General features: G+C 47.2%; 1 protein-coding gene across 2 annotated transcripts in view; it reads left to right on the top strand.

Annotated features, from left to right (window-relative positions):
- The window catches only part of nrp2a (neuropilin 2a), a 60,061-nt gene that overhangs the window by 10,056 nt on the left and 32,337 nt on the right, over nucleotides 1-17,668 (top strand). For both annotated transcript variants that reach the window (XM_053866885.1, XM_053866886.1), the window contains exons 3-5: nucleotides 7,657-7,838; nucleotides 15,222-15,452; nucleotides 17,163-17,318. In XM_053866885.1, the coding sequence (XP_053722860.1) occupies nucleotides 7,657-7,838; nucleotides 15,222-15,452; nucleotides 17,163-17,318 (569 nt within the window). The remainder of the gene's footprint in view (nucleotides 1-7,656; nucleotides 7,839-15,221; nucleotides 15,453-17,162; nucleotides 17,319-17,668) is intronic.

The raw sequence follows: 17,668 nt of genomic DNA, 5'->3' as shown, positions 1-17,668 counted from the left end.
ACGCGCTCCTCGCAGCCATTAAATGGACTGTGGTTTGCATCCACAGCAACAGTGAGTTATTGGCACTTTAACTCCGCCCCATCTCACTTTCACACCACTACGCACATCATGTGCCGCCACCCACAGACCAATGTTATTGACCTTCCAGTGTCACTCACTGGGATCGAGTTTTCTGCTTCAGTTTCACAAAACAATTTTGAACTTGAGGATGATTGTATTTACTTTATATCAATGCTTTACGTTTCACAGAACGTAATCCTTGACGTTAAGTTTGGCTGCAGTGACAGGAGGCACATTGCTATGGTTCCAGTCCACTTCTGAGTGTCACCTGAAGACAAAACCATGAGTGAAACCCAAGTTCTGACCAACCGTTTCACATGGTTTCACTATTAATAGAACTGTTTAATGTAATGTGATGGCTTCTAAAACATCGGTCCCTAGTATCACAAAACCTGTGTTATTACTAGCATTCCATACAGTAACATCTATGTGGCCAATTTGACTCCTCTTACTGCATCTTTTATTTCCCTCCTGCTAACACAAGTGCTAAGTCCTGCGACTACTAACAACTTCTTATTCTTCGTGAAACATTAGCGCCACAGCTGTCATTCATACTGCCAACTAGCTGGAAGAAGACTTTGTCTGTCTCGTAATGTCCTTAAAAATAAGCCAAATGATTTTTCCCGACATCATCCGGACCCTCCGGCATGCACTTATCTTCCTCGATCAGATAACCAAATGCCAGGCAATATTTGAAATGTTGTATGTGAGACATTCGGCCTGGCTGGGCTGATGGAGTCAGCAGATGGACGGACAGAGATATAGAGGGATGTCGGTGGAGGGAGAGAGCAGAAGCGAGCACAGAAAGCAGAGAAGGAAGCCCATCTGGTTGGCTGGACATGACTGAGTTGGTCAGTTTCCATTCTCAGGGATGGAAATAAGTAGAATCATATGCTCCTCCATTGTCTGAGAGGAGAGGAACAAGTCATCCTCGTGTGTTTACTCTGCTTTTATACAAAGACTCACAGTTTGAGACACTTGGTCCATGTTTGGGTACATCTGGCTGCGTGAGTCTGCAATCATGCTGGTTTATTTCCCTTTTCTCGCCGACCATTCCATCTCTCTGGATTAGAAAGAATGAGGCCTCGGGGTGCTGATGTTCTATAAGTGTCTGGGTGTAATTACACCTACTGCCAAAACTGAGCTCATCCTTTCATTCAGTATCAATATGAGTCAAGAAAACTGCGCTCTGCTGTTGACTACTCTTCTTCAGCTGCCCGTGATTCAGTATTGCTAGTTATTTGGCCTACGATAAGTTATTGCATGCTACTTTTAGAGGAATTAACTGACCACAATCACAGAGGATTTTAGGCCGAAGCCAACTATTATTCAAAAAGATTGGCCAAACTCCAAATGTGAAGTCTGGTTGTTGAGTTTTTTTTTAATATTGCGGCACCACTTTTGCTGCTATATTTGACCGTGACTGCTTGTCATACCACCATTAGTGTTAACTGTGCGGATGTCTTGATGTTTAAACAATTATTGTGCAGCTGTCGTTTCATCTCACCCAAGCTAACTTGTTTTGAATGGATATTCTGAGCCTGTACCAAAAACATAAACACAATCTGGGACCCTGGTTCATCTATAACTCCTTACAATGTGGAGGGGTGTGTGGTGGACCGTCACTGTGCGGAAACAGAAGACTGTACAAGTGAAGAGAAAATAGCATTTTATTACTCTCCCTTCCGTCTCTGACTCTGACACGTCTGTCAAAGGGTAGCCGTTGCATAATTATCTCACTGTCACTATTCTGGGTAATAATGCTTCCACCGCAGTGTCACAACACTGTAGCACGTCGGACTTTCTCCACTCTAGCGGGACGGGAAACGTCTCAGCTGTTGATAAACTCTGTGTCAAGCAGTTTCTCACAGCCCAGGGCGAGGAGACGGAGGGAGGGGATGCAGACAGAACCCAAATGCCTGCTCTCCTCTCCTTTCCACTGAGAGTTTTATTGAAAAAGGGGTTATTTTTTACTGTTGCCTGGAGGGACCGAAGCCTTGGCCTGCCCTCTAACACACACTCCCACTCGATCTCCTGTCATATACACAAGTGTATGTGTGATCGAGGAGTCAGTGAGCGTGGGTGGCGAAAGGCGTTTACGTGTGAGTAATTGTGTGAGCATTCAAGCCACTTTAAAACAGCTTCACTCTCCCACCGTTATTCAAAAAAAGGTGGACCACCTTGATCGCCAACCCGTTGGCCTTGTGAAGAGGGTGGATTTGTCTTTGGGGTGTTGAAACAGCAGTGGAGTATGTTGGAATATTGCTGCCTTCGATCCCATTTTATGCTTCTGTGCGTTTTGCTAAGCCCTCCAGTGCCTTCTCTCTCAGCCACTCATCTACGAGTGCGGGGAAATTCACTGTGGGTCACTGGGAATCGGAAGTGGACGTCTTCTCAGACAGTATTTTGTGACAATCCAAGAAAGGAAGTTCAGGTCGTCACGCTTCACATAGGGTATTTACACTTCAGTCACGGCAGAAGTGCGGTCTGATCGTCACCCTCCGCGGCCTCATCGTAACCCCAGCTGTCTTTGAGCGTTACTAAATGCTGTGGGAGGGGAAGCACTGGATTCTGTTGTAACGCCCAGGCGTCAGCATGCACGGCTGACCCCTGCATTAACATTCACAAAGGTCCACTTGACCATTGTCAACATGTGACACCCCTGGAGAGAGAATGTCTATACACACCCTCAAATGAACCTAAAAAAATGGATGGACCAGAATCAGAATCCAATTTATTGCCATGGTCAGTGGGGATCCCACCAACTAGGAAAGTGCTTTGGAATAAAGTGCTGTCTAAAATAAAATAAAATAAAATAACAAAGACTGATCACAAATTCAACAGTCAGACGGCCGAGGGGAAGAAGCTGTTCCTGTGACGGGAGGTTCTGGTCTGGATGGACCGTAGCCTCCTGCCAGAGGGAAGAGGAACAAACAGTCCATGTCCAGGGAGAGAAGGGTCGGCTCTGATCCCACCTGCACGTCTCTGGGTCCTGGAGACATACAGGTCCTGAAGAGGTGGCAGGCTGCATCCCATCACCTTCTCAGCAGAACGTACGATGAGCTGCATCATCTGTTGCAGTACAAACACAACGCTGTTCATGTAGAGCGCGAGCTAGCGTCATAGCCTCTTCTTTGTTATGTGTGTGAGCATTACAATGCTGCATGCAGGCCAGGGATGTGCGCAACATTTTCAGGTTGTCTGAGGTTGCACTTTGTGTTTACACTTTTTCTTTATGAAGAATAAAGTCACAAATAACGAAGCAGCCATTCCTTGTTACCCATACCTTCTTTTTTGCCAGTATTGTGGTCATGCTTGTTGTAACTTGCAGCTTTAAGAGACGACAAGGACATGCGCGTTCCGTGACGCTTAAAAATAACTGCACGTAGACACTGAGGCTTGGGACCTGTCGGCGAGGGAGTGCTCATCAGCATTCACCCTCCACCGCTGCCCTCCCCTCTTGAGCGATTTAAACCCTAATAAAACCAAGAAAAGTGCTCCGTCAGCGAGAGAAAGGGGACTCAACTCTGACGATTTTTCCTCCGCGGGTTTCGGGCCAGCTGTCCTCTGACTATGTAGCGTGTCCAACCCAAGACTCTACTGCAGCAATCAAATCTGTTGGCCCTTCATGTCTGAGGTGGCACTTTAATTCAGGATTTCATTTCAGGGGGAGTCCGACCACCTGCCAAAGAGCTCTTACCTCCAGGCTGCCAGCAGATTGATGTGAACTAAATGTAATAAACGCTAGATGAAATATCAGGCCCATATCTCTAATGCAATCTGCCATTGCTGAGCCCCAGGATGGTACCTGGTGATATACCAGTCGCAGAGAGAGTCTTTATCCCTCTCTATGGCTCTCTTTACCTTTATCTTCCCGGCGCTCTGTCTGGATTCATACGCTCTTCCGTCTCCCCTTCAGGTGTTCCTAAACGCTGACATTAAATATTAGCATGATGATGAAATAGTGGGCTTTGAGAAAGTTTTATTTCTTCAATATTCCATAACACTCTTGGCTTTTTTTTGCACTTTTAACACCTAACTTTCAGAAGCAAACTCTGACACTGTTCCTTTTGAGAACAAACCCTCTTATGCAGCTCATTCTTCAGTTGTCCCATGAGTTCAGGCCCAGGCTACCACATCTGCTCCCCGTCATTACAGGTTAATGAATTCAGACGAGGATTCAGTGTGCACCCATCCTGCACGTACGCCCCAAAGCTGTTCAAATATTTGTAGCGACACATTCCTCTCCTGGCCATCAGAGGAGAGGAGCGCTGGAGTGTGTGATCAGCGTATTCCGCTTGTAATGGGAAATCAATAGTTGACCACCTTGAGCCTGAGGTCACAAGGAAGTGATGAAGAAGAGAGTGGGATGTGAGAGTGGAAAAAACAAGTTGCTGGTGGCCAAAGCTAAATGAAGATTCCAAATTGGGTGCCATTTTTTTCTGTTTGGCTCGGAGCGCTTCCATTCCATTGTTTTGTTTCGGGGTTACATATCGGTGAAGAGAACGAAACCTTGGCTCCCTGTAGTGGCTCATGTTGACTGGTTGCAAGTCCTTTGCAGGGCATGTATAGAGATCCCATTGGTTTTATCATTTTTTAAGATATACAATAGCCTCATGAGGTAAGGAAACACAGGACAGAAAACACTAAAGGACTGTAGTACCGGTCAATGTTTCTAACAATGTGCAGCTCTTGTCCAAACAAATACAAACGTGTCTACATGGATTGCAGTGCCGTACAGAGGAGACATAAATACATGATGATAGGTGTCGACTTGAAAGCTCCAGACAGCGGTGGCTCAGCTCAGACTGATGTTTCAGATCAATGGTGCTCTTGAACGTCCAGGGCCGTGCTCGGACTGTCTGCGGTCAGCGGTTTGGCGGCTGTCATCTGTAAGTACGAGTCTGTGATGGACTGGAGAGGAACAAGCCCAGACACCAGGGGGATGGGAAAAAGAAGTGCTGTTTGTTTTTTTGAGGAGGGGGCTGGATTGAAGATGGCAGGGCCCATGGATCTGCAGGGATTCTGCTCGCAGCATCTAGTTAATATTTCAGAGGCACTTATGGTTTATTAGAGTCCCTTTGAGAGCGAGAGCAAGAGTCTGCCTGTGCTTAATTTCTGCCTGTGCTCATCATCTTGAGGGAGAATCTGGGTTCTTAGCATTTTCTGGATTGGGGTCTCGAAGCAGATAAGTCTCTTGATGAAGCCAAGAGGAGGATCAACATCTCAAACCCCAGAGTTTGGTCTCCTTTCTCTGCAAATCAATTAAAGGAGCCTAACCTCCACCCCTGCGGCCCTGTGGCCCTGCCTGGCTGTGGAAATGTTGCTGCTCATCTCAGTGAATGCGTGCTGTGTTCCCCTGACAAAGTCAGCCTACTTTTGTCACACGCTGCCGGTGCAGATTAAAGAACAAATTGCCGGACCCTCAGGGAATCACTGGGCATTCTCACTCTTGCTTCATTTTCATAGTGCGCACTGGAGCTGTTCTCATGAACCTTTCTGATCACATTTGGAAGAAACACTGATGGCTCTATTTACTGCTCAAAGACATTTTTTAATGGTTTACAAAAGGTGTTTGTGCGCAAAAGTTGTTCCATTGCCAGGCAGCTGTTTGTTGAGGGTGTGAAACTAGGTGGAATTGAGAGCTCTGCTCCGTTTGTGGTTAGGTCAAGCCATCATTGGGGTCCCCAGCTGGGGACACTCCTTCCTTGCTGGTTCTTTGATCGGACCTCAAGAGCTCCCCTCCACTTCAGCCACTCTTGCTTTGCAGTTCTATGGTGGCCTTTCTACGACTATAGCCTGAATCTTTGGCTGTGGGCCTGTCCCTTGACTCCTAGCCCTTTCAGCAGTATGGCCACAATCTCAACTGGAATTACCTGGGTGTGGCAGTAGTCTTCTTCAGCCAGAGCCCCATCGCTTGACCCCCCGTCAGTGCACCCCGTCTTCCCGTCTTTAGTCAGTGCAACAGCTCAGAAACTGAGGAAACCTCACTCACCAAACTAAAGGTGTGAAATGCAATTAGTTTGTTTTTTTTTTGTGACAGATGAAAATAGGGAACATGTCTGGACCTGTGTGAGACTAGAGGCCCCTCAGGGTCTTCAGGCTTCCTCAACCCCTCTCCCTATCATGAAGAAATTCTGTTTGGGTACCTTGGCAGTCGATGTTGGTCGTGTCATTGCAGCGTCCTAAACTGGCCAGACAGACTTCCAGACAGACAGAAAACCAGTAACACTGTCAGACATAGACACATATCTAATGGGATTTAGTGGGGGGTGTTTTCTCCTCCGCGGGGGCCTGGGGATGTCTTCTCTGCGCATGTGCGAATGCATGTGCAATGTCCTGGAATGCGTTCAAGTGTGTGTTTTTGCCGGAGACAGACGTACAGTGGGCCCTCACACGTCACACCCTCATGCATGTATTCATCAGAGCCAGGGGAGCGGCTAGGTCAATAATCACATCTGAGGAACACTCACTGGCTGACGTTAATCCATGACAGGAGAGAGGGAGACGCATAGAGACCCACTCCAAAATCAATTAAAACCTAATTAGGCTTTCAGCTCTTTCGCAGGCCTTTTATCCTCAGTGTTGGCCAAACGTCGCTGAGTGTGTGCGTGTGCACGGCCTCGTCTGAGGCTCTGTGTGTGTGTGTGTTTGTTGGTGCAAGTTACGCCGCGTGTTTTCCCCAACCATGTGTCAGTTACAGCTCTTAAGTGGTGGAGTGATGCTCGCCACTCGCTGAGGGAGCACACCGCCGCACCTCTTGTTTTTAGCGTTACAGGCTAAATCGACCTGCTACCAGGATTGATCTGCCATATCTCAGTCATTGCTACATGGAGTTACTCACATATTCTGACAGAATTCGCACCATGAAACCTGCTTGCAGTTTTGAACCCGAAGCTTCCACATTTTGTTTTTAGCGCAGGTTGGTTTGAGAGACTTCGAAAACATTCCGCTCCAGTGATCTGTGACATAGTTCACCATTGTTTGGAAAATTCATTTTGTAATACAATCTAGTGTGTAAACAAATAGTCACTATCATGTGGACACAATGATGGTGAGTGCTGACCGGGGTAAGCTCCTCTGGAGCTGACACCAAGACACACGGGTCACTGAGAGCAAGTTAATTCTGGATCAGCCAGGTGGACGCGCAAAGCCATAAACACACACACACACACACACACTCACACACAGCCATAAACACACTCAGACTGACCTGACAGTTAAGTATTTGCTTTATTGTTCAGGTTCAGCTGGCCACTCAGGGTTCTTAATGAGCTCATCCATGTGGAAGTTCAAACGCGAAGGTGTCTTCACCTTCTCCTTTTTTTAACTCCTTCAGCCCCGGCAGTGATGTCCTCGGCTTCTGTCCCCTTCAGCGCTCAGCCTCTCCCTCTATTTTTAGTTTTGATGTCTATGAGTCATCCACGCATGCATCCTGAATTTTTTGCGAGTTACAACCTGATATCCATGTTTTCTTCAAATAGCTGTGAACACCGTCTCTTCAACTGAGATCTTACACAATAACGTTCTTCCTAGTGCAGCGTTTCTTCATCCTCAGTATGTTCTTTAATTCATTCAAATGCTCTTCTTCTTCAGGTATGATTTCATTGAAATCAGGGACGGGACTTCAGAGAACGCAGATCTTCTGGCTCGACACTGCAGCAACATCGCCCCTGCGCCTATCATCTCCTCCGGACCCTCCCTCCAAATCAGATTTGTTTCTGACTACGCACACCAGGGGGCTGGTTTCTCTCTGCGCTACGAGATCTTTAAAACAGGTGAGGAGCTACGGGGATCATTTTCCCACAGTCGCATGACTGGATTTTCACTGCTGTAGTTGTCTTTTGGTTTGGTGTGGGTCATTACATCTGTAGAAATCAAAGTGCAGCTTGTGCTGAACACGTATTACCATGAGAGTTGTTACTTCTTTATCTCTGTAAACCACCAAACTGTGTACGGATCATGCTTGCTGGAGTCTGAGCATGTTAATAGAGAGTATTTATAAACCACTATAGACTTCCCCTGGAAGTGCTTGAGAAATTCTTGCCTAATTGGAACAGGACCTATTTCCTCTCCGGAGCAGACGAAGGTCTGGGTGAGTGATGAATTGAGCTCCGGGGCGGCAGGAGTTGAGACGAGAGGTTAAAGGTTTACAGGCGGAGGCGGGGGCACCCGGATTGATGGGGATGAGCCAAAATGGAATTTTCTAAAGTCTGTAAAAGGTGCACAAGGTGAAGTGCACTTTGCACGAGTTTGCCGCCACAGGAATAGGACGGAGCCACTGCCACTGGGAGGGGTGTGGGGGTTGTAAATGGTCAGGTGGCCTTGAGGCAGCTGAAAGATTTATGCTTCCAGCTGATGGTGTTTGTTTTACCCGGCTCCTCTCCTGCCTGTCTTTGTGCTGCTTATTGACACAGTGTTTGAAAATAATCCGTCAGTCACGAGCAAAACCTTGAATCAACTTTTAAAAGTTGGCTGAGGCCTCAGTGATTTGTCCAATGACACGAGTGGATTCATGAAAAAATTAATGGATAAAATATGGCAATTGTATTTTAATGAACAATATATGTGATCGTTCTGGATGTATTCCACTCCTGTGTGTCCCAGTTTATAAGCAGACGTCTGTATTTAACCCGCTGATATAATGATCCTGTCACCCCTTCTGACTCTCCTTAAAAAACAGTATGACTCATCCAACCCAAATTTGAATTTCCTCCTCAAGTTAATTGCGGCGCTTCCACTCGTGTAGACGCATCCTTGGTCATGCTCGACGGAATGCGTGGGAGTGAAGATTAGCTTTACGTATAGCTGCATATATGTAGCAGATGGGCTTTATGGAGAAGATTCAGCTCAGAGTTCGGGGTGTTGTGTATCTGTATGAGGTTGTGTAGGTGTCTGCTGGAAGCGTGAGTGGGTGGTTCCACTCTGCTTGTTTAGCCTGATACATTGCATCTATATATGTGTGTGTGTGTGTGTGTGTGTGCGTGGGTGGCATGATAGATGTGTGCGTATGGAGCGAGAGATGGTGGGAAAGTGTCGGGGTGACAGAACAGCAGTGGAAGAGTGAGTCAGGGTGTGAAAATGAATTCATTATGCATGATTGAGGCCATGTGTTAATTACGGCGTTTGCGGCGTCTGAGCGCTCTCATCAGCAGTGTTTGTCTTCATGTAGCAGAGTCAGAGCGCCGCTTCATGATAAACATGCTTTACTAGTCCTCTGCTAACACTCTGTTGTATGACAGTCACTGCTTTGCTACGCAGCCACTTTCCATCTCAGTCCACTATAGGCCCCTTGTAAGTTGGGGTCAAACCTGAAGCAGAGAACGTATATTTATTATCATTTAGACCAGGAGCTTTTTCATTTACATGACGTAACTTTGTTGCTTTGCTTACTTGTTGTTGTATGGGTGCGTGTCGTTCAGGGCGTGTCCACATCTTTGCTCACAGCCAGAAGACGCGTGTGTCTGTGCTGTTTCCTCCAGCAGACAGCAGAGCTGACCCCACCATGCTGTGTCTGCAAATCCGACAGTGTGTGTCTGATTTGGGCTGAGTCCGTGAGAGAGCAAGAGAGGGGAGGCCTTTTTTCTGGACTCTTGTCTGCAGGATGAACTAATGATAGTCAGGCTTGTTTTTGTTTTGCCCCTTCAACGCTGTTACATAAGAAGGCCGGCTGCAGCTTCTCCAGGGAGGTGCTTTCAAGCTGGGGTCTGTTTACATTGGTATATGAGGTGAGGAAGGCAATATGTGGGCCTCGAAGATCAGGGACCAGGTTTGGACCCTTGACCTTTAGGTCACCTTGTGACCTCTTCAGCCCACCTCGGGTTCTGTCTGCGTGACTGCCCAAAACACTGTCTGTCATTCACTGCACATAATCCCGACATACAGTAAAAGTGTCACTCCCCCTTTTGTTGTCGTGCCCTACTTCGCCTGCACTCATGCGTGCTTAACCCTTTATTCCCCATCACCCCTCACCCCCCATCCGTCCATCGCTCATACATTTAGAGTCATGTGATGCTGATGCTGTTACCACGGCTACAGGGGCAGACTTGTATAGAAAAGCCCCTTTTACCCAGCGACCCCCCCAAGCCCTCCACTGGCGTGGCAAGGACAGGAAGCGTTGCAACCAATCCAGACTCTTGACCCAGCACACCCCAGGGTGCGGGGTCTCCACTGTGACCGCTGGTCACCGCTGCTGCGGCATCTGTAGGGTCTCCATGGGAGTCGACCCTCGGGCGGGACCCCCACCCAAGCGCCAGCCACAACAAGAGCTGGGATTTCTGATGCCATTGCATTGATTGGATGGCGACGGCTGTTTGCGTGCCGTGCTTGTTCTTTAATCACATCCTCATGCTAAAATTAAAGTCTGGTAATTAACGGGCGAAGGTAAATTAAAGTCATGAATAAATAAAGTGCACAAAGTGTTGATCAGTGAAGAAGAAAACTGCATGCAGAGTGGAATAATAAGCCGTGATGAGGGCCCCCATGAAAGGCTAACGTCACGAACAGCAGATTTTTCCCTTCAGCTTCGGAGTAAAGTGGAACATTTGATAATAGGATTTTACTACAAAACAGTCATTGTAATAATAAGTGTTGTACCCTTGGATTCATGACTACTGCAACCAGCAGAAGGCCGTGCGGTGCCTTCACACTTTCACTTTCATTGTGCAGATGTCGGCATGCCAGCACTCATGAGCACACAAGTGCTGATCCATTACTGGGGGCCACCTAAGACAGGACGCCAAGATGGTTTTCATGTATTCAAAAGAATAATAAACACATGTTCTGACGTCACACAGCAAAGCAACAGTCTGCTCGCACGTCTCCGTGGGTCTGCGCTACAGTCCCAGTGTCACACGGCATGTTGTTTTCCTTTTTCCTGGCTTGTCTTGTTGTTCACAGTTGTTGTTGTTTTGCTCGCCCACCCTTACCCCTTCCTGCGCTGAACGCCCTTTCCGACACATCTTCACACACGCATGCACAGCGGCCGTGCCCTGGTGCCTCAGGAGACAGTTTTGATGAATGGATCCTTGCGTCTGACACGAGCAGGAAGACTACGTGAGAGATGTGTGTCGTGCAGGTAGTGAGCTGAGAATGATGTGCGGAGAGCTGCATGTAGAAAAACAGCGGTGGAGTTTAAGGAGTGAGTGAACACAGCCTTTGCTCCTCTCAGCAGACGGAGAGACAGTTGCTGATAGAGGAATGGGGGTCGCCCAGACAGAACATGTGTAGCTGCACTCATGTGCGCGAATGAAGTGGTTTCTACCCAGCAACTCGCCGCCTGCTTCGCTCAGGCACCCTGTCACATCCTGACCTCCCTCCTGTTGCCAGCTTGCCAAATGGCAGCTCATGGTGTGCAGCGAGCACCAACCAGGGCACAAGTGTCTTTCAGAGACGGGCAAAAATGGAAGAAGGTGGGGGGGCTTGTTTTGAGCATGTTCATCAACTGGAAACTAATGAGCGCTAACGAAAGGAGAAGGTACTCATGCATACGACAACAACATGTGCACACGCGTGTGTCAACACGTGGCGCAGATAAGTGTGTGTGTGTGTGTGTGTGTGATGCTAGCGGTGGAGTCAAGCTGTGCTCAGATTGAAGTTTTTTAGGCAGCGGGATCCCTCGCTGCTGAACTGTGGCCCAGTAAGAAACAAGGTCAGTGTGGAACTGGGCTGAACACGGAGTCTGACACACACATACACTTCTTCAGACACATGCTGGAGATGCATGCGGTGGGACACACATGCCGGCAGCAGAATACACGCCAAGGGAGCCTAATAAAACACATGCGGTGACTGCATTAGAGCTCAAATCTTCCTCCATAAGTCCTTTACATTTCGAAGGCGAGGTTAAGTGTGGTCAGCTCTGCGTAGACTTGAAGAAGCAGCATGTCAAAAAGCATTTTAATAGAGACATGACATGAGCAAGACACTAGAGGATGTTCGAAAGACAGAGCGAAGAGAACAATATCCCACTTAGTTATCCAAACAGATGGACAGGAGAAATTGTGTTGAATTTATTTTGAAAAGGATAAAGTTTAGTTTGTTTAATGGATAGTTTTCAACATCACTGCAGGAAATATAAAGCAAAAAACACAATGAGGATGAACAAAACAGCGGAATAAATCAAATTGTAATACGAGAAGGAGCCGTTAAAAAGAGCTGTCAACGCCAAACAATCAATTGTTTCTACGTGATCAGTTTCACGCTGGCCACATGAGGCTGGGTACATTTTACCAAGGCACATTTCTTCTTACATTTAATAAATAAGTAATGATCCGCTACATTTGACTGTTTACTGGAAAGGCTTCCCGGCGCTGTGGAGGGTGAGGGCTGGAGAAGATCGAGATATCGCGGGTAGGTGCAGTAAATTACCATCATATTTCAAGCGTGTGTGCAGACAACAGCTCCTGGATCTGATGTTCCCGGGAGTGAGTGTAGGAGTGAGGGCGCTGGGGAAGCTCAGACCCAGTGAGTACGCAGGGAAATGCAGTTAATGTGTGAATATGATTTTTTTTTTTTCTGTTCGAACACGTTGGATGAATTAGAGCAGTGGGTAAGAAGGAATTCCAAGCACATCTCTTGGAAAGGTTCTGATAGAAAAGCTGATTGGGGTCACTTCTCTTCTATTATCAAGTGGAGACAGGGAGGTGCTGGTGCAGACCCCTCCACTTTTATAGGGCTGCCTGATAATAAGAGCTGGTGCCTGGGAGGAATGCTGCCTTAGGAATGTTCCGTGGACGAGCCTGTGCTGCTTTCATGATGTGGATCTGATTTTCAAACACTGTTGAGTGTGCAGCTTGTTGATGGGTTGCAGTCGGAGTTTGACATTGACCAGAAGCTTCTCGCCTGAAGCTCAACTCTTGTTCTGCTTTCTGACATTGATGTAAAGATATCACAAACCCTTGATGTGTGCTGAGGTGAAAGCCTCCCAATAAAAGGTGCAATAAAAGCACCATTCTAAGGTGTTAAGACGCTCAAGAGTGGGTGGATTAATGAAAGGCAATGGCAGAACACGCTGTCTATGTGAGATGTTCATGTCTTCATGTGTCGTACCAGTTTACCATAACGGTCTTTATTTTCACAATGATGTTGCGAGTGAATAGCGCAAACAAAGGACAGACCATGCACGCGATGTAGTCTTTCTGTAGGGACCTCAGTGCTGCAGCCGACAAGAACGCTCACAGTGATTCACGCGTTCATAAAGAATCCTAGTGCAGTAAAGGACGGGAGCCGGGTGCCGATTAGGAACCAGTTCTGTTTATTGTATTATTTTTTTCTGCTGAAGTCGCCCATGGTTGGTCAAAATGTTACCTGGTGCTACCATCTCTCACGCCGACGCACTGAACCTGACGCAAATGAGGCTTGTTTTCGCTTTCGCAACAGTTCTGCAGTTAGGAGACACTAATATGTTCCAGGACAATGACAACTAAATATAGGATACATAGCGAGTTATGAGTTCGGTGAAAACAGGGAGCCTCCAGTTACAGCAAACTTCTATTGTAAGCTGTTTTTGCTGAGTTAAGGACACCTGCTGTTTTAGGAGGGCTCACACTCACTCTCACGCCGATTGCATGAGAGTTGGCAGCCCTTGGACAGAAGGCCTTCTGGCCCGATTGTCCAACTGCTACAGCTCATCACATGGAGACCTATGTCTTGTTGGTTGGGCCATCTACAGCTTGCTACTCTGAGGAGGTGTTATGCTAGATTTGAGGAATGGCTGAAGTCTACCTCGACCCTTTGGAGAAGACAAGTCTGCACAGTCCCTTGTAGCTAACACCTGGCTCAACCTCAACCCAAGCTTATTTCCACACAGATCACAGTGGCCTTCTAGACCAGTGGTGCAACCAAGAGGGATCATCAGTATGTACTGCGCCCACTTCAATAAGAAAGCACTTGTTTTTCCCATTACCCTCTTATCGAAAACAATGAGTACACATTGGTCAATTTGGGAATTGCTGTGTCCCTAGGCAACAAATATAACTGAATTATGATCCGGAAAAAATTAAAAAGCAGTATCTACTAGAAGAAGTCTCTTGAGTCCCTGGTCGACAGATTTTGCTGGACTGCCACTCAGCCATTGCCTTTGACTCCCCCTCGGGCTCCAGAGTCATGGCGGATGGGTGGATGATCTGAGTCACACAGCTGCCTTCGCTCAAGGTGAGCCACCCAGGGTGCATAAATCTGCATGGCTAATGCCACGCTGGCACACAGGGCGCACTTAATGCCGTTACACAGTATTTGTTCTGTCTTTCAATGAGAGTAAGACTTAGTGGTAGGAGAATGGCCAACTTGGGCTGTCTTCTTTATTGAGAGTATTTTTATCACAAGTGTATAAAACAGATCCTCCAGTGACATCAATCCTCAAAGTTGCTGCACACGATCCGAAGCAGAAGGTTGAATGATCTTACGGAGGGACCCGATGTTATGAGACGTGAGAAATGTGATATTTTTCTGATATGATGATGCAGCTGACAAAATAATGTAGTCTGTTTGATCTGCGATTCTAATTTTATTAAAACTGTGACGCAACGTGACTGACAATAGCGCAGCAGGGAATTCAAACCTTTTTTTTTTTTTAACTTTGAACGACTCTTTCATCCACCGTGCTCTGTCAAACTCTCTCATCAGCAGGAGTGGCAGCTTTAAAGTTGTCACCTACGTTCCTGACTCGTTTCTACGCTTCGCCATCTGGTTCTGTCCTGCTCCCAAACGTCCGACTGGCTCTTCAGTATTCTACCTCACCCATAGTTTTGTCATGGGGGTGTGGCGCACTCCCGGATCCTCTCATGACACTCATGGCCCGGTGGAGCGTTAACTGCTGACTCGTCATACTAACCTGTCAAGATGAAGTCCTTCACTGTGACATAGAGCGTCATCTTAAAAATGAAATTGTCAAGCGAAACTCCTGGTTGATGGGACTTGTCCCGATGAGCATGTGTGATATTACAAAGTAAAATTAGACTCACCCACCTCTGTGCTTGCCCCGGTCATAAACACTGTTTGTGTATTCCGCCTCTCCTATATTTCCTCTTATGCCATCTATGACAAACGACCATCCGGAACACCCTTTGCAAGTCAGATGAGATTTCGCTCTGATGGATGGCTTTGGCTGTATCTCCTCTTCATGTGAGCGATTGTTTAATACACTCCAAATTTCCTTTCAGGGTCGGAATTCTGCTTCCGCAATTTCACCAGCAGCGCCGGCGTGATCGAGTCGCCAGGCTTCCCAGATAAATACCCCCACAATCTGGAGTGCTCCTACATGATCATCGCCCCACCTCACATGGACATCACGCTCACATTCCTCACCTTCGACCTTGAGAACGACCCCCTACTGGTGGGGGAGGGCGACTGCAAATATGACTGGCTGGATGTGTGGGATGGACTCCCGCAAGGTGAGGAACACACAATGTGACGTGTGAAATTCATTTCAGGTGTTGCGGTTGACTGAAACTAACCAGAGAATCAGGGCTGGTCATTGTTTCGCCCGAGGGGCCACAAATCGCTCTTTCTCAATCTTAGAACATCTTTTTCATTAAAAGATTATTCTGTACTTGTATGATGTTATAGTTCCTCATGATATTGTCATCTTTGATGATCATTTTTCTCCAGAATTTTTCAGTAAGGATAATTTGAGGACGTAAAGAAATCTGTGAAAGTGCTTGCTTTCATCAGTGATATGAATAAATTATTAGATGGTGCTGTTAAATTCTTAACGATTGGAACATTTTATGCCATGAAATCCAGGTCAGAGCAACAACAGCCCACCAAGTGTACGAGAAGAAAACATGAAAGCCGGTTTAATGTTCCTCCAGTGGCAACCCGTCTCCATGGGGCAGCGCTCATCGGCTTGCAGCAAACATTAGACTATGAATATCGCTCATAATAATGTGGCAGTAACAATAAACTTGGCGTATTTTGCGTTGCCCCAGAGCGTACACACTGGAGATGTAGGAATCGATGCTTCAGCTCACTGAGGAAAGCATGTTCCCATCCCGATTCACGCAGTAATCACATTCCCTCACGGAAACGTTCATGCCTCAATTTCCCGATCAGCCATCGCCGTCTTTGATGTCGCCTCACATTCCTGGACATAGAGGAAACATTATTTCACGCTGGAAAGTGGAAGTGCCTGGACGCCCCTAAGGAGCAGCCCTTTCTCATGCCCTTCTCCCCCTTTTATAATAACACCCTTCATCACCCGGTTTCTGTGCCCCCCACCGCCGCCCTTATCACTTTCCTTCCTCCCCCGAGTCATGGCCAAGATGGCTTCAGAGCTGAGAGGGGTGCTGAGTTTTTCAAAATGGCTTATCAGTGGATCAGGAAGTGCCCAGGGACAAGCCTCGGAGGAGCTTTGGAAGTGGTGCCGTGGGCCAGTGTCTGCTACTGTACTGCTGACGAAAAAACCGCATTAGCAGTAATGAGTGATGTACTTTCTCCCAGCCATTCTGTTGCCTCTTTCTGCCTTATTCAGCGATTAGGGAGAGAATTCTGCTCTAATTATTCTATTTTGAGCAGCTAAGAAAGGGATCCGAGTGGATTTAAAATTCCAATTACAGCCTTGAACTCGGCAGCTTTGATAGCCGGAAATGTATACCATTCAAAGTCAGGAATTAGGAAGAAATTAAAGTGTAACCCAGTTCAAGTTAACTGAGTCCCCGGGCATAAAAGAGGGATTTGAGACAGAGAGAAAGGGTGAGGAGTTGGTTGTCTGGCGAGGGAGTTACTCTTGAGACAGTTGTAATCCCTGCTGGTGTGTGTATATGTGCGGCTGATCCCAGTGCAGCCTGCAGTGATGCGGGGATTCCAGTCCTCCGACTGGGCTGTTGGCTGACACACACGCACGGCAGATGGAGGGATGGACAGAAAGGAAATGGGAGCAAGAGAAAGGATGAGAAGAAATAAGACGAGAGAGCCACACTGCCACTCATTAGACGTTCCTGAACACTAAAAGTCTTCAAGAAGAACACTCTGCTTAGTCTGAATTCACAGTGGCAGCGTGACACAGTAGGCAAATTTATTTTTTTAGCTGTGCTGTCACAACCACAAAATAATGCCCTACAGTTTTCACTGAACACGATTGCTTTTCTTCTTTCTTTCCCCAGTGTCTCCGCTCATCGGCCGCTACTGCGGCACCAAGATCCCCCCGGAGATCCAGTCGTCCTCCGGGCTTCTGTCTCTGTCCTTCCACACTGACATGGCGGTGGCCAAAGATGGCTTCTCCGCTCGCTACAACATGACACGCAAAGAAGTCAGCGACTGTGAGTACCTGATAACGTTTAGCAAGTGTGCTCTCCTTGTAGGTTTGTTTACCGGGATTCATCCCGTCTTCAAGCTGAGCGCGCTTCGCCGACGTTCGTCTTTGCAGCCTTTCGATCTTTTCGGCTCACCACTTTAATGTAACTTCAGAACCTCAACCCTCTCTGTCCTCTTCTCCACTGAGACGAGGTTTCTCAGAAGCAGCTCAATGCTATTTTCTCTTAGAATATAAATGCACTTCACCTCAATTTACCTGTGCCTACCTGCCTGACTCCCTCTGCTCTTCATCCTTTGCTCTCTTATTTCATTTCTATGATATGCTAATTCTCTCAAACAACCATGTATCTGTCAT

This window comes from Synchiropus splendidus, chromosome 1 (assembly GCF_027744825.2).
Source record: "Synchiropus splendidus isolate RoL2022-P1 chromosome 1, RoL_Sspl_1.0, whole genome shotgun sequence".
Taxonomy (NCBI): Eukaryota; Metazoa; Chordata; class Actinopteri; order Syngnathiformes; family Callionymidae; genus Synchiropus; species Synchiropus splendidus.
Note: the sequence above shows the minus strand (reverse complement) of the source record. Positions and strands in the feature narration are given on the sequence as shown.